Source organism: Psammomys obesus, unplaced genomic scaffold, assembly GCF_907164565.1.
Source record: "Psammomys obesus unplaced genomic scaffold, mPsaObe1.curated_primary_1811, whole genome shotgun sequence".
In the NCBI taxonomy this organism is placed as follows: Eukaryota; Metazoa; Chordata; class Mammalia; order Rodentia; family Muridae; genus Psammomys; species Psammomys obesus.
This window is the reverse complement of record NW_026585894.1, coordinates 16,153,694-16,180,281: the sequence shown is the minus strand read 5'-3', so window position 1 is coordinate 16,180,281 and position 26,588 is coordinate 16,153,694. Positions and strand designations below refer to the sequence as shown.

Here is a 26,588-nt window from a genome sequence, read left to right as displayed (position 1 = left end):
AGTCCACTGAGAAGGGGTGTCCTCCTCTCCTTCCATATGATAATGATTCTTAACAGATCAAAATTGTCCAGTCTCTAGTAGCCTGGGTTACATGACAACTAAAATGAACCCAGGTTAAAATGTGCTAAAGGAAACAAAAGTTTATTTATGTAAAAGTCTGAGCTTGTATGACTGGGGAGTTGTTAGGAACACAGGCAGCCCTGGAGCTTGTTGCTCTCCTTAGGGAGTTGCCTGCATTCTTGTGGTCCATGGCATTTAACCCTTGTGCCTCCTAATTACCTTTAAGGGCACTATCCAGAAGTGTATGAACCACTAGTGCATAACAAATCCAGCAACACCTACCTGCAAGGGAAGCTAAGAATCATACTCTCTATGAGAGTGGCTGTATGCTCAAAAATTGGAGCTAAAAGGGAGGAGGTTCTTGTACTTAGAAGAAAAGACTAGGTATGGATTTGTGAAAACATGGCCTCCCATGCCTTATTGCTGCTGTTACCTTTTCTTTTCTTCTTTCTTTCTTTCTTTCTCTTTTTTTCTCTCTCTGTCTTTCTTTTTGAGACAGGCTTTCTCCGTGTAGCCTTACATGTACCTTTTCTTTCTTTTTTAATGTAATTTCTTTCAGAAATGTCATTTTAGTATATTTTATATTTACAAAAAGAATAATGAAGGTAGTTCAGAAAGCTGTCCTATACCCCATAGCCCATTTCCCCCTGTTAACCTCTCACATCAGCATAATACAATTTGTCTCAAGGATCGAGCCTGTGGTGATGCAGTAAGTAAACTTGACGCTCATCCCAAGTCCCATGCCTTTCTTCTAGTGTGCTTGTGCTATATCAAGGTCCCACCAAGGACAGTGCATTATATTTGCTTTGTAGGCATCTTTGGCTTCCATTTGACTGACATTTTCTCAGTTGTTCTTACTTTTTATGAGCCCGAAAATTTTGAGAGGACTGACCAGGCGTTTTGTAGAGTGTTCTCCAATTGGAGTTTGTCTGATGTATTCCCCCAGGATTACAGTGGATTACATGTATTCTTTTGGAGGAATACTAAGGAAATTAAATGCCATTGTCATTATATCATGTCAAGGGTACATATATTTTAACATGTTAAAGTTGATGCTAGTCTTAATAACATGGCTGACAGGTTTCCCCATTGTGAAGTGACTCCTGGTTTTGTTTTGTTTTTCTTCTTTCTTTCTTTCTTTCTTTCTTTCTTTCTTTCTTTCTTTCTTTCTTCTCTCTCTCTCTCTGTCTTTTGCTGCTTCAGCTGCTGTTTATTGACATTCAGGTGGGCACTATAGCAACAGGCCTGGAGATGCTAAAGAATCAAAGGTGGGGAACGGAGTGCACAAGGATGAATGGGAGAAGCCAAAGCTGTTAAGAAAGCAAGTCAGGGCCAGGACCAAAGGTCATGTACACTTGAGCCCTGGGACTTCGGCTATCAAGAGCCTACTGTTGTTTGTCTCCTGACTCCAGGCCAGGACTGGAAGTGCTCTGGGCAGCTCTCTGCAGGAGCAAAGTATACAGAGATGTTGCTGCCCTTTTGTGATAGAGTCAGAGGGTTTCCGGTCCTGCAGTCCTCCATTACCCCTAGCTCAGCCAGGGCCATAAGATAGCTAGCTAGCCTCTATTCCATTTTTCAGAGGCATTAATTTGGTCTGGTGTCCCAGCCCACCAGTGCCATACTACTGCCCAGAGTGAGCACTAAAAGTGTTGCTGGCCTAATGGAGGGGTGGGGAAGGGGATGGAACATGGACTAGAAGAGGGGCTCCAGAGGGCCATAATGGCACAGGCACTACACGCATGGCATTGGTAAAGCCAGAGCCAAGGTACAACCTGGTCAGCACAATGACCACATCTCCTTTCTTGAAGAAGCTTCCGGCCTAGCCAGCATTCATGGTGAAGTTTACATAAAGGTCAACATCCTCGTGCTTTTCTTTCTATGGTGCCCTACTTGCAAAAAGAACCATCCATGCAGTCCACATCTAGCGAGCATGGAGATAGGACTAAATTTTTCTAAAATTGCTTGTAGCTCTTTACATGGGAGACTTATCTCCCTCGCTTGATGTTTGGTTCAGTTGTTTATAGCATTTATATATTATTTATATGAATAATACTTAATTATATTATACATTAAAATATTTACAACATTTTAAAAAGTTTTGTTTTTCAGACTGTCCCAGCTTTAGCCATTAAGAGCTTGTTCCATAGATCCCCACTTCCATTTGACATGCCTTGTCATTGTAGTTTGGGGATGTTTTTACCACTTCCTTACTTTCTGGAGCTGCAAAATGCTTCTGCTAATTTTGTGCATTTTCTGCTTTAGCCTAAGAACTGTCTGTTTCTCTAAAGAGTTCTGGTTCCTTTTATTGGGAAAAATGGTTTAGGAAACCAAGATTTGAGCTTTGGGTGTGCTTAGGACACCAAATATTTTTTTTTTTAGACCCTGTCAATAGAAGTCCTATCCACGTATATAACAAGTCACATGCACACACATACAGCCATAAGTATTTTGGGTTGTAACTGTCTGCCTTTCCCGTCATGGGGTTGTACTGATGTCTCCAACTATAACCTATTACCAATAACAGCCAACCGTCTTCCCTTGTTGGTCTGTACACTTCTGTCCTAACCATAAAAAAACCTGACTGCTGGCACCTTCCATCCAATTATTTAGTTGTTTGGTTGCAGTATATGTAGATGGTCATGTGCTGCTTAAAGGTGGGGTTACGTTTGGAGAAATGTGTCATCAGGTGGTTTTGTTATTGTGTGAGCATCATAGAATATATTTACATAAACCTACATGATGTAAATCAGTTATTGAAAGGAACTTGTTGGTTCAGTTAGAACACTCAATATAGATGAGATATATAGGGCTGTTGCTGATATAACAGCATTTTGTTTCATAGTAAACTTTTTTTAACGCATGCCATGGGATACAAGTGGATATCGGGACAACTTTCAAGACTCCTTCCACTACGTGGATCCCAGGAAATGACCTAAGATTGTCAGACTTAGTAGCAAGCACATTTACCTACTGAGCCATCTTCCGTGCCCAATTTTTTTTTGTGATAAGTAGAAAGAATACATTAAAATAATGTCAGAAAGTATGATAGTAAACATGTAAACCAGTAACAGTCCCTTATTACCAGATTTTATGTACTACATATAATTGTATATGCTGTTCTTGTGTATAAAAGGCAGTATAGTAGGTCTGTTTGTGCTAGCATCAGCATAGACACATGAATAATATTATGATGTCATTAGGCAATAAGATAAGACCCTTTAGCTCCATTATACTTAGATGGGACCACCATGGTATAAGCACTCTTTCTTTGCATGAACTCTTATGTGGTACATGGCTATATGAGAGTGCTAATATTGTTAACTATTATTTCCCTGGAAAATAACTCCATCAAACAGCATATCCTTTTCTCTCCTTTTGGTGGTTTTTCATTTGTTACTGTTCAGATGGGGTCCCAGGTAACCCAGGCTAGCTTTAAACTCGCTCTTCAGCCAATGCCGATGTTGAATTCTTGCCCTCCTGATTCTACCTCTAATGCCCAGCTAATGAGTATATAATTTTCACTTGCAGTTCCTTTTGTCCTTGGCCTTACAATTGCACTGTCTTTTAACAGTAATTACATCAGCACTATTTCAACCATGCTACTTTGTTTTTAATATTACATTTCCCTTTCTAATCCTTTCAGGAAATGTGGTGGGGATGACATTGTGAACCCTGCAGTAAAATTTGCAATTACAAAGCACAGGTTTCTGTAGACAATGAATGGAGAAAAAGACACCAAAATTGTTTCTTAGTGAAGTCCCATCTGAATTGACATGAAATCTGACCTTTTTTGAAGGTTGGAAATGAATGTACATTTAGTGAGAGCCAGCAGGGCTTTGCAGGAAGTTCATCAGCATAAAGTGGCAAAGCTGCCCTTTTTTGTTTATGTTCTTAGGAAGGAAGAGGACATTTAGCTAGACTCTTTTTCCTATCAGCACTGCAGTAGAAGTGAATGACTTTGTGATGCTGTAATGAAGAAAGTTCTCATTTATGCATTCTTTCCTTCACTTAATGAATTTCCTACATGTTGGACATACACTATCAAGTTTGGTAGCAACTAACCAAGCATGAGTATTTTAATTTAAATTCATTTAAATGAAATAAAATCAAAAGGACAGTTCTCAAGTCATCCTGACTATTCCAGCTGCTCTGTAAACACAATAGACAGTGTCCTTGCTCACCTCCTTGAATGTATAGATTAAATGACCAGTAGTAAAAGAAATGATCCTTAACCCCTTAATAATTTCAGATTGCTATTTTCTTGGGAAGAGCTGCCAATATTTACCCCTTGTCTCTCTTACTTAATTTGGGTAGAAGAAGTAAGATTGGATCAAATTTTCAACACATGATGATGTTTGCTGGTAAGTTTCAATTTTCTCTCTTATCTCCCCCCCCCCACACCAATCTACTGTTCATGCTTGCGATGGAAGTGCTGTCAGAAACACTGAGACTGCATCCTCAAATAGAAAACGTTCCTTATCATCTCCCATTCCCTTCTATGGGAACTTTTCTGCTTCCAAAACATGTCACACAAAGTAAAGAAGTTAAAGGTGAATGCATTTTTTACAGAAAAGCCTGCAAGTGAATGTTGATGGCAGTTCTATCCATAATTGCCAAAACCATGAAACTAGTTTACTTGTTTCCCTCTTTCAGTACTGGGGATTGAACCTAGTGCCTCATGCATGGTAAGCAAATACTCTACCAATAAAATATGTATATCAATATCATCTATATCTACATCCCCTCAGCCTCTTCCTTTTAACAAAACATTTTGCTTTTTAACATGGGATCTAAGTTGTTTAGACTGGCTTTGAACTTTTTCTGTAGTCCAAGGAAGCCTGAATTTATCTGTGACTGTCCTGCTTGAGTCTCCCATGTAACTGGGATTACATGATCTGAATCAGGAGACCTGGCATTTGTTCGTCTTTCAGTGGGAAAATGGGGCAGGGAAGGACTTGATAAATCTATGCTGTGGAAAATTACTAAATAATAAAAAGAACATTTATTTACGTTGTGGCATAGATGAGTCTCAAAAGTGTTATGTTGGATGATAAAAGACGGTCTCAAATTCTACATGTATGATTTTATTGATATAATGATTTAAAACACTCACACACAATATTAGTGATGGAGAGCAGGTCAGGGTGGTGAAGAGGTTGAGCTAAGAGATGGCACCAAGTAATTTGCACAGGAAGAGTAAAATGCTCTGTCTTGGTTGTGGCAGTGGCCATACCTTTCTATGCATTGCCAAAACATTTTAAGCTGAATTAACTATACATAAGTTACCACATTTTAAAGAATTATTAAGAGATCAATGTGTGGTAGTAGGCACATGCAATCCCAGCATTTGGGTCACTGGTATTTGGAATTTGAGAAGCGCCTGGGCTATATTAGCAAAATCCTGTCTGAAAATCAAACAGAAGATCAATGAAAGCCAGTACTGTATGTTAAATCTGTCGATTATTCTTTACATGTGTTAATATTTATTTCATATTTGTATATATATTTTCTTAAGTATTGAGGTTATGTTTTATATCTCTTGAGTTTATATAGTCTGCATTGGCAATGAGTACTTTTGTATTCCCTGTAGGCCTCCGTGGTGCAATGGCATTTGCCTTGGCCATTCGAGATACTGCCACTTATGCACGACAAATGATGTTCAGTACCACACTCCTGATTGTGTTTTTTACTGTGTGGGTGTTTGGTGGTGGCACCACTGCCATGCTGTCGTGCTTGCATATAAGGTAAGTAGGAACTGAGGACCTCATCTTCATATTCCATTTTAATTCACTTTACTTTTATTTTTAGTCATGAGAAGATTCTAAACTTTGGGAAATCTAAGTTTTTTTTTTCCCTAAAAAGTATATAATATAGGAAAAAAATGAAACTGCAAGAAAAAGAAATGAAAAGCATTGCTACCATTTTGAAAGATTAGCATTCCAGACCTTTGCTATGCATTTTATGCATTTTAGCAAATGGGCAACACTAAAGTGCTCTTTTATCCTGGTTTTGAAGTGTAATAATAGAAGAAAGTGTACTACAGCATGGACATTTGCACTGGTAAATAACTTCATATTACTTGAACAGCTGTATGTATCCTGGCTTATTCCTATTGTGGTAGTTTATATTGTTTTTAGGCTTTGGCTATTTCCATCTGAGGGCTTTGCTGTCACTGTTACTATTACCAGATGAATGCTCTGATGACACTGTGCCATGCTCCTGTTTAATTATTTCTTTAGGATTCATTTCCAGAAGTGGAATTAATTGATCCATAAGCTATGCATGTATTTAAGGCTTTTGGCTAGGTTACCAGGTTCGATTCTTCGGCAGTGTGTGTGTCCCATTTACTCCAACGCTAATCGATACTAGACAGTAGCTTTCCTTTTCATCTTTGTGATCAGCACCATCTCTAACCTAACAAGCCAACAAAGGCCAAAATCCAGTAGTCAGTGGAATTCAGTGTGTCCTGCTTAATGTGTTCAGTTTAAAATCTCTCTTGTCTCTCTGGAGTTCTGCATTTGTTTCCATGGATACAGCAGCTTGTGTCTGAAGCCTTTGTAGTTTGTAATTCTGTGTTTGACTGAAACTTCATAGGTGTTAAGAGTTATCAAACTTCAGGGACATGTATGCCCCATTCGGAAAAACAGTGTATCACCTCTTAGAGAATCTGTCACCTGTTTCTTTAACTTTCTATTATGCCTTTTATTATTGCAAAGATAAGCTAGCACTGAATTATACAGTGAATGTTGTTAATGTATTAATCTCTCTTTACTATTCAAATCCCTTTCTTCTAATTATTATGCTATTTCTGTGTGTACTAGATAATGTAATGCAGCATATGCTTTTATAAGTCCAATAATGTTTTTTAACCCTACTTATTACTTATAGGAGGACCTGACATTAATTAAGCACCTACTATGTGCCAGACATTCTGTTAAGTGTGTTTAACATGTTTATCTTATAATAGTAACTGTTTTACAAAAAAAAAAGAGCTTTAAAAAAGGTTGTTAAATGTTCACTATCAGACAGATAATTAAATGGTAGCCTCTGCTTAGTGCCTTCAGACAATGGTACTTCAAGAAATTAATGTGGTAAACTTTGAAAGGACTAAACTCCTTTTCTCTAAAGCTTATAACTAAAGACTCTTCCAGGGAGAGTAAAACAAAGCGTGTGATAGCTTAGAACTAATACTCGTCAATAGAGAATCAGTTCTGTTCCCTTCATGGCTCTCTACACAGAACAAACAATATTTCCCTGTTTTACCATCCCCCTCAAACGAGGAAACAAAAATCCCGCCTACTCACACTGTGTTTTATCTACATCACTAGGTTTGAAAGCTCTTTGGCTGGCCCCAGCTTGCTTGCCTTGCAGCACAGTTGGAGGCCTAATTATATCCATTGCCATTCTGTCTTAGACTACTTCTTAGTTTCTTGTTTTATTGCAGTGGTTTGGGCTGTTTGTGAACAATGCTATGTGTTAATTTTCAAAACATGTTTTTAGTTGGAGTAGAAGCATATCACTTTCCTCCCTCCAGTCCTAGGTACCTTCCTCTAGCCCCTCACATGTCCCTCCACCCTCAAGCAAGACTATATATTTTTATAGTCCTTACTGGATATTTTTAATTCAGTGAAGACTAGCATGTCAAACAGCTGTGAAACATAGTCTTAATTTTTACATTATAATTCACATTATTGTTTTAATTTTTAAACTATTGGCTTAAAATGTTATCATATTTACCTAATAGTTATATCAGTAATCTTATATCTTTATTTTAACTGTTAGTAAATTATTAATAATTAACATAAATAGAAAATGTCAGCATATTTGTGGCATTTACTAATGCTGTAATGATTATTAGTTTATATTGACATTTAAAGCCTAGACATTGTCTTATCCTTTCTTTCTACCTATATTTGGGAGTAAAGGCATAGGCTATATTTTAAGTGTCTCTTTCCTTCCCTCTCATTTTTGTGTATAATCACGAAGTTGCTGATGAGTTGGGACCATTGAAGACTTGTGTGCACACAAATTTAACCTTTTCATTCATGCACAGAAATTTAACCTTTTCATTCTTGATCCCTCCTTAATTTTGGGCAAGGCCTTTGACTTTTTAGAGCCTCAGTTTCTACATCTGCAGCATGACACCTATTTCTTGGAGTTGGGAGGATTTGGTGAGCTAGTTTCTGCAAAGCTCTTTGCACAACATTTCAAGCATACCTTTGACATACCTACTCAGTCAGTATCCACTGAGCACTAGCTGTGTCATAGACACTCTTGTTTCAGCCACCAACTCACTGGGTCTTAGCAGATTATTTTGTCTCCTCAGGGGATATTTGAAAATATTTGGAGTAATTTTTTGGTGGCCACAACTAGGAGAAAGGGCTGCCATTGCTATCTAGTTGGCAAAGGTCAGCATCCTGTTAAACTTCCTACAGGGCACAGAATAGACTCTTGTCTTGACCTGCAATTCAAGAATTATCTGGCCAAAAATGTCAGTAGTGCTAAAATTAAGTAACCATATTCAAAAGGACAGTGAGTTAAAAAAAAAAAGAAAGAAAATGTAAAAAGAAAAAGAAAAGAAAGAAAAAGTCTTTTTCCCATCTAGTGGGAAAAACGATAATAAAGAAATAAATGAACATGACAGTGTTAGACGTTATTACTAAATGTGAAAGAAATCAAGGTGCTGTGATAGTGACTGGAAATGGGGTATATTAATATGAAGAAGCCAGGGACGGTCTCTTGGAGAGGTTATATTTGAGCTCAGTCTGCCTGAGTGGTAAGACCCTGCCAGTTCAACGATGACCAGGAAGAGCAGTCCAGACAGAGGGAAAAATCAGCAGCAAAGGCCCCAAGGCAGGAGCAGATGTGGCCTGTTTGACACAGAGAAAAGCTTACATGGTGAGAGTGATCAAATGGTAAGTAGAAAAAAAAAAAGGTGGACAAGACCCTAAGGGGTCAGGATTCTGAAAATTACCTGTGAAGGACCAGGAGCAAAAGTGTTTGACCTCCCCAGTTGTATGATTTTTGTCTCAGCTCCCCATATCTGGTGTGAAAGCAGCAGCCACAAGAGCTATAGAATCACGTAGTATGGCTGCATTCCAACAAGGCCTTATTTACCACTGGATGTGCACGAGGACTGTAGTTTGGCCCTCCTACTGTAGGATCCTATGGTATATATTGAAGACTTCGGATGTGAAAATACAGTGGAAACTTTGAGGATATTAAAGGAAGGGAATGACATGATCTAATTTCCAGTGTAAAAAGATCATGTCCCTCTGTCTTGGAAGCAGTGAATTAATCAGCTTGAATTCTTTCACATAATTTTTAACAGTCACATTTGGCTTTCTGTAATTTAGCTAGCATACATGCTTTGCATTTCTTTGTTTCTGAGCCTTTGCTCGGCCTGGCATTCTCTTTCATTCTCAAGAATTGACACAGTGACCCTCCTCCTCCCCCAGTCTTTTTTCTTGGAGTTGCTGTATAGCACTGGGTCTGTCCATCACAGCAATTATCCCATTCATCCTTGTAATGTGGTCCTGCTAGAAGAGCTACCTACCACTTAGCGCTAGTGATGCATCAAGCACTTTCAATGGTTTCAGTACATTTTTCTCATTTAGTCCTTGCAGGAACACTTTGAGGTGATAATTAGCTTCATTTTCTATGGTCCTTCAGGACACATAACCTGATTGAACTCACCTAGGTAGAAATTATTCAGGAGTAGTCCCAGCCCCATCCTGCCTTAGTAGCAAACTCTTTGGGAGTCTGCTGTAGTTGGGTCTATTTCTCCACTAGTCTGTGAGCTCCTTGAGGACAGCGACCATGTTTAATTCATGTCTATGCCCTGTGCCTAGCGCAGTGCTTGGCAAATAATAAGTGCTCTGTAAATGTTTATTACATTGGTTTTGGATAATGTGCCCTTTGAATGTTCTAAGTGTTCTATCAGCTTGACCACTAGATGTCACTTGAGATTGCACAAATGTGGTTAGACTTCAGTGTGTGTCTGGCCAGTTTTAACCAAGTGAAAATGAGCCTTTGAGTTCGAATCCAGTCATAGCCACCTGTTTTCAAATACTTGACTATGACTTCCTTGCCTTCCAGATGTAGTCTTGTATCTTTTTCCTCCTTTGAGTGTTGTCTTTGCAGATGTTGTTGCTACAGCTCCTTGTACTTCTGTGTTGTCTGTGCTGTCTGTAGTTGGTAACCGAATCAATAAACATTTGAGCACCTATTGTGTGTCAGGTACTATGCTAGACTCTGGGGATACAGAGTTGAATTGAGACATGGCCTTTACCCTCAAGGAGCTCACAGTCTTTTTGGGGAGACGGACAGGTAAATAACTATACTGTACTGTGGTGTGTTTTATAATAAAGAACTTAGAAAGTGCTGTAGGAGCACAAAGGGGAAATGATTCTGTGTGGACATCTCATAGAGCAGCTACTTTGGCACTTGACAAGTTAGTAGAAAAGTGAGGGGACACAAATTACAACCTAAGGGAATGAGTGGCACGAGCAAAAAAAAAAAAGTATCGACTCTTGGAGCTGACAAGTATCTGGGGAAAGAAGTGGGTTAGGGCACATGGAAGAAAAGGCTGACAATGGGGGGGTGGGAAAGCACGTTGGAGTAAGGGGTGTGCACTAGTGTGTAGAGAGTTTTGAGTGTCCTACAAAGGACTTTAGACTTGACCCTCAGGTTTGTGAACTGTTCTCAGAAGCTTCTGTGAAGCAGTGAACTAGACAGTTCCGTGCTTTACAGAGTTAACCCTGGAAGGGAAAACCTGGCAGCTGGAAAGGCTTACTCAACAGAACCCATGAGTCAGAATGGGGGCTGGAACAGCAGGGATGTCCAGAAGAGGAGATCTGTCAGGCAGGATGGGAGAAAGAACAGAGTTGGCAAATTTGGAGACTAGAGAGAAGGCTTAGAGAACTGACAATCCTGGGATGTCCAAAGAAGGAATTTCATGTAGGTACACAGAATTATGAAGAACCAAGGCTAATGTCTAGCAATTACCCTGAAGTCTCCTGTAACTGGACCCCCTTCTATCATCCTAACAATGTTGCCATGAGAGCAGTATGCCAGCTTTGTTTGTGAAACTCTCTAATCGTGCTTATTGAGCAATTGGGGCAGTGTTTCTCTTCCTCACTGCTTAGAGTGGGCTGACATTCAGAGAAGAAGTGCTATTTTAGTGAAACTGGTAAGTGGTTTTTAGGAATAGAACCTCTGCCCTGCTTGCTTTAGACCCAAAGCTGTTTGTTACTAAAGAACATGGCAGATGCCAGAAATATCCACTCCAACTTGTAGAGAAGAGAGAGAACATTAACCATTCTGGAGCTTTTGTGTTGAGAAAAGTATTTGCCTGACAATGTATATATGTGCATAGACTTTCTATTGGGTTCAAAAATCTCATTTGCTCTTTGTGTTTTTTCTTTAGGGTTGGTGTTGATTCAGACCAAGAACACTTGGTAAATATGTGCTTGTGTTGTCCATGGCATTCCTGCCCAATGTTCAGTCATTTGGAAAGAGAACTGTCTCTTTGACTTCATGCCTTTTTTGATACTGTTTTGTTTGCCTCGGCTCTTAACTGACATCATTTCTGGCTTTTCTCACTGCTCCATAGAAACAGAGCCATAGTTTAGGCAATAAGTGGCTATCAAGGGTGACAGCTTTCCTATCTCTGGCCAATCTGGGTTTCTGCCACCAAGGATAATAGGCTCTTAAGTGTTCCTGGGTGTTCAAGTGACCGCCCTGTACAGGGAGCCTTTTTCCACTCTAGTTGCACATGAAGGCTTGTCTCTGATGTCAGCCCCACTCCAGCTGCTCTTCCTGTGTAGCTTTCAAATTGGACGACCAACAGCTGCCCTTGAGAACTGCCTAGAAGCTTCTGAGTCTCCAGCTGGTCTCCCCTGAATGTTTTGGGGGTTATACTCTCTTACTCTAAGCCTCAGCCTTTGAAACACAGCTCCTCACTTCTTCAGTTTCTCAGCTTCTCCTATGATTGCCAGTCTTGTGGACCAAGAAAAATATAGTCTGCCCTTGTGAGACTAACCCCCCACCTCCACCCTTTTTTTGGGTATTTTCCACCCTCTTTTTAATGTTTTCTGATCACCACTTAATAAGTGATTCTCTATTACACATTAGATAAGAAATTTCAAATGAGGTTTTGGAAGATGAAAAATATCTCTTGAAACATAATTCCTATTATTTTCTGAAATAATTTATGGTGTATTTTTCTGCAGGGTGTGTGTGTGCTTTAAATGAAAATGTTTACTTGATTAATTTCCCAAATGCTAATTTTGAGTGATGACTATGTGTGTATGTATGTGATATAGTAAGTAGTTGCCTGTTTTATGGTCAGAATCTTAAAGTACAATTCCCCGGATAAACCAGAATTGTATTCATTCCCATCCTGCCAAGCTTCTGGGATAGTTACAAAAGCTCGTAGTATCTCAGTGCTTCTGCGATAAAACATTACGTTAATGCAACCCTGTTAGCCCTGTCATAAAAAGGAAAAGTATAGAAAGAGCCAGATAGGAGACTACCAATTGTGGCAAGCAGAAAGCATATTTTCCCATCACTTTCAGAACCCTTTGTAGAAACATTAGCAAGATGGCTCAATGGGTAAAGGCACTTGCTGGAAAAGCCTGACAACCTAAGTCTAATCCCTAGAACCCGTGTAAGGTGGAATGAAGGAAGTGACACCACAAAGTTGTTCTCAAACCTCCATATACACCACACACACACACACACACACACACACACACACACGTAAAAATAAATACAATTAAAAAATTAAAACCCGTATGGACATCTCACTTGCATTGTTTACTCAGTAATGCTTATGTCCATTATGAAGATTGTAGTCCATATGGGGCTTGGGGTTGTGTGCATAGTAGTTAAATGGTTAAGATCTATAGATGATTTGTTTTATAAGAAGTGAAGGCAGGGCCAAACAAGGTGGCTTAGTGAGTAAAAGTGCTTGCTGAGCAAGTCTGATGACTTAGATTCAATCCCTGTAACCCATGCTGAAAGAAGATAACCCCTAACACATGCCATGGTAGCAGCAGCCGCAGCAGTAGTAATAAAATTTAAAAGAAGTGAAAGCAAAAATGTAAAAACAAGGCATTTCCAAAGGCTAAGAGTATAGCTCATTGGTAGAATGTGTAATTAGTTTACCTGAGGTCCTGCTTCTATCCTTAGCACCAAAAATTAAACAAGAAAATAAGAAGTGAAGGCATGAGAAACTTAATGATGCATAGGCAAGTTCAGAAGTTCTTTTGTGCTTGTGAGTACATGCATTGTTCTCAGATATTCTCATACTTTTTAATGTATGTGTTGACACATGTTGAGGGGAATGTGAGCTATTCTGGGATTAGGGAGGGCAGGAAGTAGACAAAACCCAGATTCTAGACTCTGTGCCCTTAGTAAATCACAAAACCATGGAACATTAGTTCTGGAAAAGGCCTTGGGGAACCTGTAATGCTTGTACTTTATACATGAAGACATTCAGTCCCAGAGAAGGAAGGAGTTTTGCCCAAACTAGTTAATGTCAGGGAGCCAGGACTTGGGCTAGATAGCCTAACTGCCTGACTACTGAGCATAACATATTACAAATAAAGACGGCTGGTATTTTTGTAAGCTATCTAGAAGCTGCCTGCTTGCTGTGTTAGTTTTCCCTCCTGGCCAGTGAGATCTACCGTAAAATGTCCTTGTTTTCATTTGCTACTGTGTTCTGAACATAGTAGCAACTTTGAAAATGCCAGTTATTTTTGAAGTCCATGACACAGCTCTCTAAAGATAGAGTGAGGTGTTTCTTTTTGTACATGCCACTGCGTGGATAGTGCAAGTCTTTCAGACTGGAGAAGGTGAATAAGTCCATGCTGGCTTTTCTTTAATATGTATATGTATGTGTGTTCGTGTGTGTATGTGTATACACAGGCATGCATGTGCCACAGTACATATGATCAGAGCAACCTTGAGTATAGTAAAATAGGATCTCTTTGATGTTGATTGCTATGTACACCAGGTTAGCTGGTCCATGAGCTTCCAGTGATTCTTCCCATCTCACTTTATTAGCATTGGAGTTACAGAGAGTTGTTGCCATGCCTGGGTTCACGTGGGTTCTGAAGATTTGAACTTGGGTCTTCATGCTTGCATGCCAAGTACTTTTCTCACAGAGACATGTTCTTAGGTCCCACCCTGATTTTTTATGATCTTTTTAAAAAATATAATATAATTATATATTGTTTCCCACTTCAACTTTCCTCTAACCTTTAACCTCTCCCATATACCCTCCCTCCTTGTTCTCCCTCTCAAATTCATGACCTCCTTTTCTTTAATTGATCCCATGCTGACTTTTAAGTGGTAACAGAGTAATAAATTGTTATGTTGCCTGGGTCATAGAGATGCTTAGAAAAGCATTTCCATTTCCCACACCAAAGCTGCAGTATACAAGCCACTGAATCTCTAATGTTACCTGTGCTGGGCACTACCTTTCAGGGAGGTTCTATTTCTGATGCTAAAAAAAAAAATGGCTCTAAATAAACCCGTCTTCATCTTGGGTATTGATTTATGCATCATCTGTCTGCAGGGTATTCCTGAAAATGAAAGGAGAACTACCAAAGCAGAAAGTGCCTGGCTGTTTCGGATGTGGTACAACTTCGACCATAAGTATCCTTAATGATAAAGCATGATAGTACAGGCATGGGTAGGTGCAGTTTAATGAAACAAGTTGGTGCCCATATGTGTGCACATGTGAGAACCAGCATATCTGTGTGTGTTGGAGTTGGGTACTGTAGAGGAGCCTAGCAACTTGTGCATGCCAAGCATTTACTTTACCAATGAACTGCAGCTGTAGCCCCAGAGCAGAACGTAACTCTCTCCATCAGTGCAGTGGAAAAGGGCTTTCCCACCAGTGAATTCCTCTGCAAACCTTGGGAACCAGTAGGCACTGGTTATTGAGGGAATCCAGAGCCTAAATGGCATGGGTAGTCTCTTTTTTTTTTTTAAGATATAGATTTATTTATTGAGGAAACTTTACTATTTGATGTCCTTGGGCTAATTTGGAGAATCCTGTGCAAGGAATTTTTTGCTTGTTGGTGTACTTGCTTGGGTGGAAGCCTTAGGAGGGAACACTAGATTGAAGTGAAATGCAGTGTGCTTGTTACTGCACTGTCCAAGAAGCTGGGGTGAGGGGAGAGTGTATCTTTCCAAGCACTCTCTGTTCATAATGCTTTTGCGATCAGAAGCCTTGAATGTTTAAGAAGAACACATTTGCCCTCATGATTAGAAGCCATTTACTATATTCTGTTTGCTGGATTTTCTTCTCCATTCTTTGGCAAGTACTTTAAAATGAAATTACTGTGTGCATACAAAAATTCAAGCATATCTGTAGCATTAAGGTTCCCATTAGGGAGTGAGGGCCTCAGTTTTTTTAAATTGTTTAAAGATTATGTCATTTTTGGCTCCATTACCAGCATCTTGGATGTGAGCCATTACATATCTTTTGGAGCTTTTTCATTCCTCCTATTTAACATTTTTCTATAATAAAATGTATATTTTCTACATAATTCACAAAATAATTTAAATTATTCCAGTTTAGAAAAAGAACTTCCTTTCCTATATAATCTTGTAGGAGTAAACATCAAACTAAACTCTATTAATTTTAACACCCACAGCCATGGTAGAATTAATTATTCATCAGTCTAGATTTTAGTTTATTTAGCCAGATTGTTACAATAAGAATTGTAATTTAAATACAGTGAAGTATGTGAATCTTAAAAAATACAGTTTAATAATTTTGATCAGCATCTATCCCTGTGTACCTACTGTCCATATAAATATATATGTAACTATTTATAGCACAACAGAAGGTGCCCTGTGTTCTCTTCAATCAGTAACACCTTCCCTAACATACCCAGAAGAGGAACTCTAATTCTGAGTGCCATCAACATGAATTAGCTATATCTGCTTTTGATTTTTATTTAAATATATCATACTTATTCTTTTTGTGCCTTTATTCCTTCACTGAGCATCTGTATAATTTAACCATAAGAAGATTGTGTATAACCATAATTCAGTGAACTGGGGCTCAGATCTAGGGTATTGTGCATATTGGATAAGCCTTAGTCCTTGTTTGGTTGTTATTGACAAAGCCTGCCTAGTTAGTCCAGGCTAGCCTTAAACTTATGATCCTCCTAGGTCTACCTCCTGAGTGCTAGGCATACAGGCATGTTTACCCATGCTCAGCCTTTTCTTAATTTTAATTTTTCTAATAAGCATAGGGCGTGTGTGTGTGTGTGTGTGTGTGTGTGTGTGTGTGTGTGTGTGTTTGTGTTTGTATGTTTGTATTGGTTTTTGCAGCAGGGTTTCTCTGTGTAGTCCTGGCTGTCCTGAAACTTACTCTATAGGCTAGCCTCAAACTCAGAGATCTGCCTGTCTCTGTCTCTGCCTCTCAAGTGCTAGTATTAAAAATGTGGGTCACTACTGCCTGGCTAAGCACAGAACTCTTTAGAGTTTTCTTTTGCTACTTGGTTTGGTAATTTGATATAAGAACTTTCTGTTCAGTACTACTAGACAGGGCCTTAGTTATTGTTATATTCAGTATTGTGAGAATTTGTTGTATCTGTCTTCAATCTTTATACAGAATTTATTAATATAGGCATGTATTAATGTTGTCTTTTAAAGATTTATTTATGTATTTTGTGTATGTATGTCGGGAGAAGGAAGGTGCTGTGGAGATTGAAAGACAAACTGCAGAAGTTGGGTCTCTCCTACCACGTGGCTCCTGGGGGTGGCACTCAGTTTCTCAGAATTTGTTGGCAAGTGCCTTCACCCTTGAACCATCTTGCCAGCGTCAATCTTTTGTCTTTAAATTTGTTTTTAAGGTGAGCTTGCTATGTAGCACAGTCTGACCTTGAACTTATGCTCCTCCTGCTTTAAGCCTTCTGAGTGTTTGGGAGCATAGGTGTTGCACCACTATGTATAGCTAGTAACTTTTCATGAGGTCTGGAGATTGAACTCATGGCCTTGAGCATGATAAGCACGTGCTCCATCAACGAGTTACATGCCCCAGGCTTTCATTTTATAATATAAGGAATGTGATATGTAGCTATTGTTTCTCCATTCTTTTCTGTGTTTTCCTCTTTTTTTTTTCTTCTAGTTACCTTGAGTTACCAAACCTGCTGAAAAAAGGATCGATGATATAGGAATTCATGATACATAGTTTTTGTTTGTTTGAAGTCTTGGAATTTCATTTTTCTTTCCTCCTTCACTTCCTTCGTGGTTTGTAGGAAGTGAAGCAACATGATACAGAAATTCAAGTCAGAGCATCCATAGAATCTATAATAAATGATCAAAGCCGTTTCTGTTAGTATACGCTACTGCAGTATTTATTCCTCCCTCTGAACACCATTATTTTTTACTTTTTCCCTTATCTTCTTTAGTACCAAACTCAGGATGAGCATATGTTTCCTCAGTCTCTAAAACCAGCAAAGCAATAGGATGTCATGTAATAGTCTCATGAGTTAAAGTCAGATCAGTGTCAGCTAGCAGATGTGTCCCCATTTCCTTAATCGTGTGACTTGAGGTGGATCATTGACCACTCTCTGTATCGGTGTCCCTCTCTATTAAATCAAGATTTTAAAAAAAGTCTCCCTTTGCTGCCTTGATGCTGTAAGATGGCAATGAGATGAGCTTGCACATGTGGTCAGTGTGTGGTGGCAGTAATATCGTGAAGTGTATTGTTTGGGGCTGAGCTGTAGTTTAGGAGTAAGTAGCTAGCACAGGCAAGGCCCTGGGTTTGCTCCCCAGTACCGGTGTAACAACAACAAAGCTTCACTGTTCCCTTAAATATGTGAAAAAAAAATGGGCACAGCCCTTCCTTAACCATGTGTGCACAGCTACCTGAAGCCTCTGCTGACCCACAGTGGGCCTCCTCTCACTACCACACTCCCAGCCTGCTGCGGGCCTGTTGCCAGGTGCCTCACCAGCCCCCAAGCATATGAGGTAAGTGGCGTTTGTTTGTTTATTTACCTACTTATTTACTTGCTGCTGTTGTCTTGAGGCGGGTTCTTGCAGGATAGCCCAGGCTGGCCTCAAACTGAGGTTACAGGCATGTACAAACTTGCTCCAAAGAAAGTGGCTTTTATGTACTTACTGACTTCTTTAGCAAGTGTGGTTTAGCCGTTCTATGGGTTTTATTTTATTTTGATTTGAATTTCTTGGTCTTTGAGGTATAAAACCCATGAGAGAGAATTTAGCATATTTTTTAAAGTAGAAAATAACACCTTTTGAAAACAAACCAGTTCCTTATCTTACAACAGGTGATTTTAGTAAGCTGTCCTGTTTCCATGCCAGCTTTAATTTCTTTGCAGTATATGGCCTGACGTCAGCAGTATGTGTGTATGTTTCCATGTCTTCATTAGGCTTATCACAGTTCAGTTGAGAGGGTTCTCAAAACAATTTTTCTTAGATTCAGTTACATTTATTTAAACTGAAAAATGTGATATTGTGGAGCTTTTCCTCCAATGGAAAGAAATCATAGTAGAAATGGGTGTGCTACATCATACTATGCTTTGTTGGACTATTTTGATGCCTGTTAATTACAACAGATGTTCTGTGATTTAACATCTGTAACTTTGGGATTTTAGGGAAGTGCATCCATACCTGGTCCAGGTGGGTGGAGGATATAGACACAGCTAGACAGAATTTAGATTCTATATATTTTACCTATTTACTAACACGATTTGATGGTTTGGTAAACATTACAACCAAGAAGAAAATGAAATATGTAAAACTAGTGTGGATTCTAAAATGTAAACACAGCTGGAGAGATGGCTTAGGGGTTAAGAACATTGGCTGCCCTTCCAGAGGACCTGAGTTTAATTCCCAGCAACCACATGGTGGCTCACAACCATCTATAGTGAGATCTGGTACCCTATCCTGGCATGCAGGCATACATGCAGGCAGAAAACTGTACAAAGAGTAAATAAATAATAAAATAACATATGGTGTCTTTTCTCCCCCATGTTTAAATAATTGGTGACTTCCTTAGTGTAACATTTAGAATGCCAGGTTAGTGGGAAGTTGTAGGGAAGCAGTATAGGCATGGAACTTTTGGTTGATTAGGTCCTCCTTTGCAGTTTGTTAGGGCAGATTCCATAGGCAGTGTAAGGGTAGCACCTGGGCAAGGGTAGTAGTGAGTAGCTTTGTTTTGGGTCACTGTGCATTTGACAGATTTTGTTTATAGTTTGGGGAGAATACTCCATGCTGCCTTGTCTCCCTCCCACGTGTCCCAGGCTCTGCACTCAAGCATTGTTCTTTTCCATTGTACCACATGACTGCATAGGGGTGCTGTTGGCTCAGGCAGAGGTTCCATAGCTCTGTGTATGTTTGTGCATGTATGTAAGCTCACACATGTATGTGTGTGTGTTTGGTGTCCCAGATATGGTGGCACATATCTGTGATCCAGTCACTTAGGAGGTAGAAGCAGTTAGGACCAGGATTCCAAGCTCATCCTCAGATACATAGCAAGTTAGAGGTAAGCCTGGACTAAATTGTGACCCCCCATCTCAAACAACAAAAGCAAGCAAAAAATCTGCCAGCAACAACCATTAAAAACCCACAAATGAAAATAAAACAACTATGTATCCTGTGATATGTAGCAATACATCATTGTATGAGTTTCCTGGGGCTCCTATGACAGACTAAATAGCTTAACAACTAAATGGCTTTACAGTTTTGAGGTTAAGATAGAGACAGGATTGGTTCCCTCCAGATCTCTCTCATTGCTTTTGATGCTTTGCTGTCAATCTTTGGCATTGTGTGATATTTAGATGCTTTGGCCTAGTCTCTGCCTTCATCACCACTTTGCATCTTTTCTCTATGCATGTGTGCTTGTGCTGTTTATATCATTACAAGCAGTCACTTACAGTGACTGTCTGTTTTACTAATATACTTTTACATACAAATTTGTTGAAGGATATAAATTATAAGTATACAGAATTACCTCCCACTCAGGGGGGGGTGCAGCCTTACCAGGCCACAAAGGAAGACAATACAGCCTCTCCTGACGAGACCTGATAGACTAGGGTCAGAAGGAAGGGGAGGAAGTCCTCCTTTCTCAGTGGACTGGGAGAGGGGCATGGGTGGAGAAGAGGGAGGGAGGGTGGGATCGGGAGGGGAGGGGGGAGGGAGCTGTAACTGTTAAAAGTTAATTTATGAACCCACATAAACTTTAATTAATAAAAATTAAAAAGGATATAAATTATAAGTATGTAGAATTGATTTTAAAGGGATATTATTAGATTAAAAGGTATACACCTTTTACATTTTTTTTCTCAAATATAAAGAAAACATTTATTAGAAAGTGCTAAAGAGTCCCCACTGACCTGCAAAGGAGCCACAGAGCTTTGTTTCAACCAAATGGCAGACAGTAGTCAGGTTTGTTGTTACTAGTTATATATTAGCAGGAATTGATTTCAGCTGATTGGTGGCTATGGACTTACCTTTTCAACTGAATTTTTATTTTAATCTTTGCGTATTTAAAAAAATTCTAGCAATAGTAAATTTCTGACAGGAGAAACATATACACACAGACATAGATACACAGGCATGCACGTGCACACATACACACACACACACACATAAAATTTACCAGCAAACTCCATTATGGAGTTTGACATTCCAAACATTCTATACCCACATATATGTTTTTTTCTTTGCCAAATAATATATATATATAATTAACTCCCCTCCCCACATTTTATAGAACCGTATTAAGTATACTTTTTTTGGAACCTTTTTCCATTAGAATAAATGCTTATGGACCTGGAAAACAATTGTGTGGTGAGAGTTTCCATGTGCCCCCATGTCCCATAACGTGTTATGTGTTTGGGATAGGAAGCACTTAGTTTTGTATCTTAACCCTACTTTCTGTTCCCCTGCTCCCTGGCCCCAGAGAAATGACTTTTAAGACCTATGAAGGCAAACTGGTAATGTGCAGGATTGAGTGCTACTTGCAGGCAAAGGGCCCGGGACCAAATGCGGTTGGAGCACACACAGTGAACACCTAATGTAGGGATGAAACATAAAAAGAAGACTGCCAGGAGAAAGTCATGAGCAGAAATGAGTGACTTGAGAGGAGTAGAAGGGAGAGCATGCTTAATGGCTGGGAGGTACGAGAAAGACTGCAGAGTGGGATAGCTGTCAGTGTTTCAGTCCACCCTGAACAGTGAGGGGCTGCTGGAGCGGGAGAGGCAGCTGGGGATGGGAGACAAAACTGAAAGGAAGACATCACATTATGTTTTAAGTCAAGGTTAGGACTTTACATTTTATCCCAAATATGATGAGCTACCAGTGAGGCATTTTAACCTGGGGTTGTCAGATTATCTCCTCTTGGAAATGGTTCTCTGAAGACCTAGGCTTACCTTACCATCTTACCTGGCTTGGATTATTGCATTGCTTAACTACTCTTAAACCTTATATTGTTTGTGTTTAGAACCAGGAGCAATTGAAAGATGATGACTCCGATCTTATTCTCAATGATGGTGATATCAGTTTGACGTATGGGGATTCTACTGTGAACACTGACTCCGCAACAGCCAGTGCCCCAAGGAGATTTATGGGCAACAGTTCTGAAGATGCCTTGGATCGGGAGCTTACATTTGGCGACCACGAACTAGTCATTCGTGGAACTCGCCTGGTTCTTCCAATGGATGACTCAGAACCTGCATTAAATTCATTAGATGACACAAGACACAGTCCAGCCTAAGCTTTCTAATACTGATTTAGTGGTTTTGTAAACTTTGCACATGTGATTGTGAAGAAATGTGTACTACCTACAAGTCCTAGTGCATGTCTCTGAATGTGTAAGCTATATAAATGCTATTTATATGGCCTAGGAAGAATACAAATACCCTGTACAAGGCAGATTGTGAACAAACTGTTAAGTTTTGCTGGCTGCACTACATTGGCCGGATCTGTTTTAGAAAGTTTCTTTCACAGTGATGTTGTGTGTTCTGTTAGTTTTATGTTTCAGTTAAAGTATAAAAAGTGATGGATTGACTATTTCTTATATTTATCTTACACTTAACTGGAGTACCAACTTCTTGTGGTGTGAATTAATTTGTGTGTAGCAGGGAAGGGGGAGGGAAGGAGAGCTGTTATTCCCTCGGGAACCCAGGGAGGAGAGGTTGCTTTGTTGGAAAACTTTTGTTGGTTGCTGCTGCCTTTGTCGTGACTTCTTTCTTTCCCTTTTCTCTGGTGGCCCTTTGTGGTGCAAGGAGCTGATGGCATTTTGATCTCACCCCATTCAGAATGGGGACTGAAGTGTGGGGGCCTTTCTTACCCCATTGATGTGAAAGAACAGATTTCTTGACTACAGTACATTGATGCTCTGAGAGAGAAGGCTACAAATGACCTTCAAGACCTTACTTCTTTTCTTTCACACCAAGACCATCAGAATTGCATCCAGCTGGCTTAGCCAAAGTACAGGTGTATATACTTCAGGGCACTTGTTACATTTGGGGGCGCTGGAGCATGTGCACATGGGGCATAAGATGGTGGTGTTGGAGGTCTCTCTTCCCAAATATGTAAATATTCTATACCAGATAAGTTGAAATAGGAAATGTAATTACTGCTTCATTTTTGATTATGTTGTTTGTGTGTATAGCAAGCCTTGTCATCAGAAGTTTTATATATATATATATATATATACATATATATATATCAATTTAAATCGCTGCTCTTTAGCAGCCAAACAGGAGCAAAATGTAAAATTTTTAAACTCAAGATGTTTAATGGTTAATTGCTAGTCAATAGTTGCTGTTAAAAGTTAATTTATGAACCCACAAATTGTTCTGTACTACACCAAAGGCAGCCGTAAGAGAAATACAGTGCTCTGCAGCATCTTTGAAAGGATTCTTCTTGTGTAAAGTGGGTGTAGTTGTCTTCATTGCAGTGTTACTTTTTAATAATAGACACTCAAGCTGCCATGTGTTATTTTTGATGGTTTTTGAGGAAGAGCACAGGACAAATTTTCATTTCATATTCATAGCATAAAAGTGGTTTCTATTTTGTAATGTTACATATACCTAAAGGTACATTGAACACTTGATGCTGATTCTGACCTGTTCATGATTTAGGAGAAAAATACAAATTTTATGGATTTTTCCCCCCCTCAGGTCTGAGTAGAATTGCCTTAAATCTCACCCAATTAGAAAATTGATTATATATGTGATGTTCAAATTTTCCACGGAAACACACTCTTCCAAACAAAACATGTGCTTACTCTCAAAAGGGTTCTGCGCCATTGTAAACACTCCTCGAGATTTTAAGGGGATTTCACGTTGTACCCTTCGTGGCAGCCTTGACTGTTGGCATAGCCATTTGTTATGTAGTGGTAGTGACTCCCTGCTATGCAGGGACTCCTCCTGTGAAGTGTATGTTTTATATGATATGTGGCTCTTCATGCAGTAAATACTTTCTTGTTAACGTATGTGTGAGGGATTTTGAATGTCAACATCATGGACCCACAAAGTTAATTCAAGTTGTCATTTAACTATTGTATTTTTTTATTCCGTCAGGTTACTGAGCTCACCTTATGAAAATGGCTATAAATACTTAGCATGGCAAATTATGTAATTTGTCTCTTTTCAGCATGCGTAAGATTTCTCCTTAAGGAAACTGGTAACGCTTGAGTCCACTAAATCTGCCTTCAGTACTTTATCAATGGGAACCAACCTTGTTGTGCTTACGTATTCATTATGTATTCAAAGATTTTCTTCCTCACTCGTCTGTGTATACATCCCCATGCAAAGAGAAAACCATCTCTGTTGAGGCAGCCATTGTAATTAAACACCTGAATGAACTTTGATGAAGTACAGTCTGAGTTACCATCATGCATGAGTGAACTGCTCTTGGACCTGTTTTTCTGTTGTTCATGGAACCTACATGTTTGATTGACTTGAACATTGCATCCCTCAGAGTTATTTTTCAAGATTTTTTGGCATTTATCCTAGTCTGTTTTTAGCAGTGTGCTGTTAAAGTACTAGACTTCTAATTTTTATGTGCTTTTTGTTTTCCTTTGGGGTGCTTGGAAAGATGTTATAGTGGTTTCTTTTAGGAAAATCTGTCATTAAAAAAATTATAGCCTTGCAAATAACCATTCACTGTTATTTGAGTCACAGCATATTCTAGAGAGACATAAAGAATGCTGACTTCATTTATTTTTCTACCTATATGCATACTGAAAAAGGGGGAGGACTGGTGTTTTAAAAAGAAACTTGACAGAAGTTAACTTATGAGGTGGCAGAGTTGAGGTGCTTAGGTATAAGGGTGAATGTATTTCCTTATGGTCACAATTGTACCATTTAAGAAACACTGGTCAGAACCATCAAGTTCCATTACATTGATTTGTAGCCTGTTAGTGCAACAGCAGAGAATGTCATGAAAAACAATTCCATTGTACAGCGCCTGGGAGAGTTGTGGGGATTAGGTTAGGTAGAAAGGCAGTTCCAGACTTGCCTGCAAAGCATGACCACATGAATAGTCCTTCATGGTAAAGGCATGTCTTTCTTTGTACATGAGATGTTTTGTGGGTTAGACTTTATATTAGTCAGGGTTTTCTAGAGGAATAGAACTTATAGAATTTATATGATTTAATTAAGAAAAAAAATTCTTCATAGATGTTCCCAGCCATATGGGTTTTAGTTAATTCCGGATGTAGTCAAATTGATAACACACGCACACATAAATCCCAGATATATATGTATATGTAGAATGGTTTACAGGTTTGGTTCCAGCTGGTCCAGATACTACAACAAAAGCTGCCTACCAATGGAAAGTCTAAGAGTCTTGTAGTTGTTCAGTCCCATGAGGCTGGATGTCTTCAGCTGGTGTTTGGTATACACAAGAATCCTGAAGAAATAGGCTCTAATACCAGAGAAGGAGTGGACTTGCCAGCAAAATCAAGCTGGCAAAGAGCAAAAGCCTCCTTCTTTTAAGTCTTTTCTATAGGCTGTCAGCAGAAGATGTGGCCCAGATTAAAGATGGATCTTCCCACCTCAAAAATTTGGATAATAAGTGGGTCTTCCCTGCTCAGATGTAACCCATGGTAGCTCAGTATCCAAGTGGGTACCCTGGTAAGGGGAACAGGGACTATTTCTGACATGAACTCAATGCCTGGCTCTTTGACCTCCCCCCGACCCGAGGGAGGAGCAGTCCTGCTAGGCCACAGAGGAAGGCTTTGCAGCCAGGCCTGAAAATACCTGATAAGCTAGGGTCAGATGAAAGGGGAGGAGGACCTCCCCTATCAATGGACTTGGAAAGGGGTAAGGATGATGAGGGAGGGAGGGTGGGATTGGAAGGGAATGAAGGAGTGGGATATAGCTGGGATACGAAGTTAATAAACTGTAACTAATATTAAAAAAATAATTTAATTAAAAAATAAGTGGGTCTTCCCACTTCAAATGACTTAATCAATGTCCATTACAGGGGTGCCCAGCCATTTGGATTTTAGTTCATTCTAGATGTAATCAAGGTGACAACCAAGAATAGCCATAACAGAGTTTGCCAACAATTTTGTCAAAACTGGTTAATGGTACAAATTATCCTGTCAGGTATGTTGTATTATTATCCATTCCAGCTTTCTTAGGGTTCATTCTCTGATGTGCTCAGGTGGGACATAACCCACACCCAAGGCTCTTACCTGCAACCAACTTGTTTTTATTACCACACGGAGCCATGTATTAGATTTGAGCAAGTACCTCAGTTAACCTAAGTTAGTGTTAGAATATAAGGATGTGAAAGGGTAGATGTTTTGAAATAATTTGAAAATTCTTGACGGGAAGCCCTTGTCAAGATGGTACAGGATTGAGGCTTAAAAACAAACTGCAAATTTTAATAATAGTTGTATTTCTGAGTCCCTCTTAGGTACAGGTAATGTGTTTACAAGGTATTTTTATTGTTTTACTCTTTGACATGAGTGTACCCTCATATTTTAGTTGAGACAAAAGTGCAGAGTTTACGGAGCTGGTCACCCATGGAACTATGACTCAAATCCAGCCTCAGCCTGATTCCAAAAGTCCAGCTTCTGTTGTTTTGTTTTTGAGAAAGGACCTTGCCGTAAAGGTCAGCCTGGATTTGAATGCAGTCTGTAGCCTCTTCTGGCTTTGAAACAATTGAGCCTCCTGTCCCAGCCTCTGGAGAGCTGCGAGTATGGCACTTAACATCAAACATCCAGTTTGTTAGCCACTACCCTCCTGGCTTTAAGCACAGGCTCTATACTAATCTAGAAGTACAACCTGAAGTTGAGGCAGGGAGTTGTAGCTTTCAAACCTGCTGCCCACCAGCTGTTTGCCATAGGGACAGGGTATGACATGAGGTCTTGGCTCTGTCCCGCATTTCCTGCCCTGTTGGCTGCCTTACCCAAGTCTCTCTGGATGGAGACATTCTGACACCCTTAACAAGGGTTCCTCCTATATCTTGTTCAGTCTATGAGTAGAGCTTGCTTATAAGCATCACTGCCTTACACT

The 26,588-nt window shown here is 39.5% G+C and overlaps 1 protein-coding gene across 1 annotated transcript in view; it reads left to right on the top strand.

Annotated features, from left to right (window-relative positions):
* Slc9a6 (solute carrier family 9 member A6) overlaps positions 1-24,217 on the top strand; it is a 31,012-nt gene extending 6,795 nt beyond the window's left edge. The window contains exons 4-9 of the mRNA XM_055599610.1: positions 4,310-4,421; positions 5,651-5,804; positions 11,489-11,519; positions 14,645-14,724; positions 17,955-18,060; positions 21,554-24,217. Of these exons, the coding sequence (XP_055455585.1) occupies positions 4,310-4,421; positions 5,651-5,804; positions 11,489-11,519; positions 14,645-14,724; positions 17,955-18,060; positions 21,554-21,826 (756 nt within the window). The 3' untranslated portion in view covers positions 21,827-24,217. The remainder of the gene's footprint in view (positions 1-4,309; positions 4,422-5,650; positions 5,805-11,488; positions 11,520-14,644; positions 14,725-17,954; positions 18,061-21,553) is intronic.
* Positions 24,218-26,588: the final 2,371 nt, after the last annotated feature.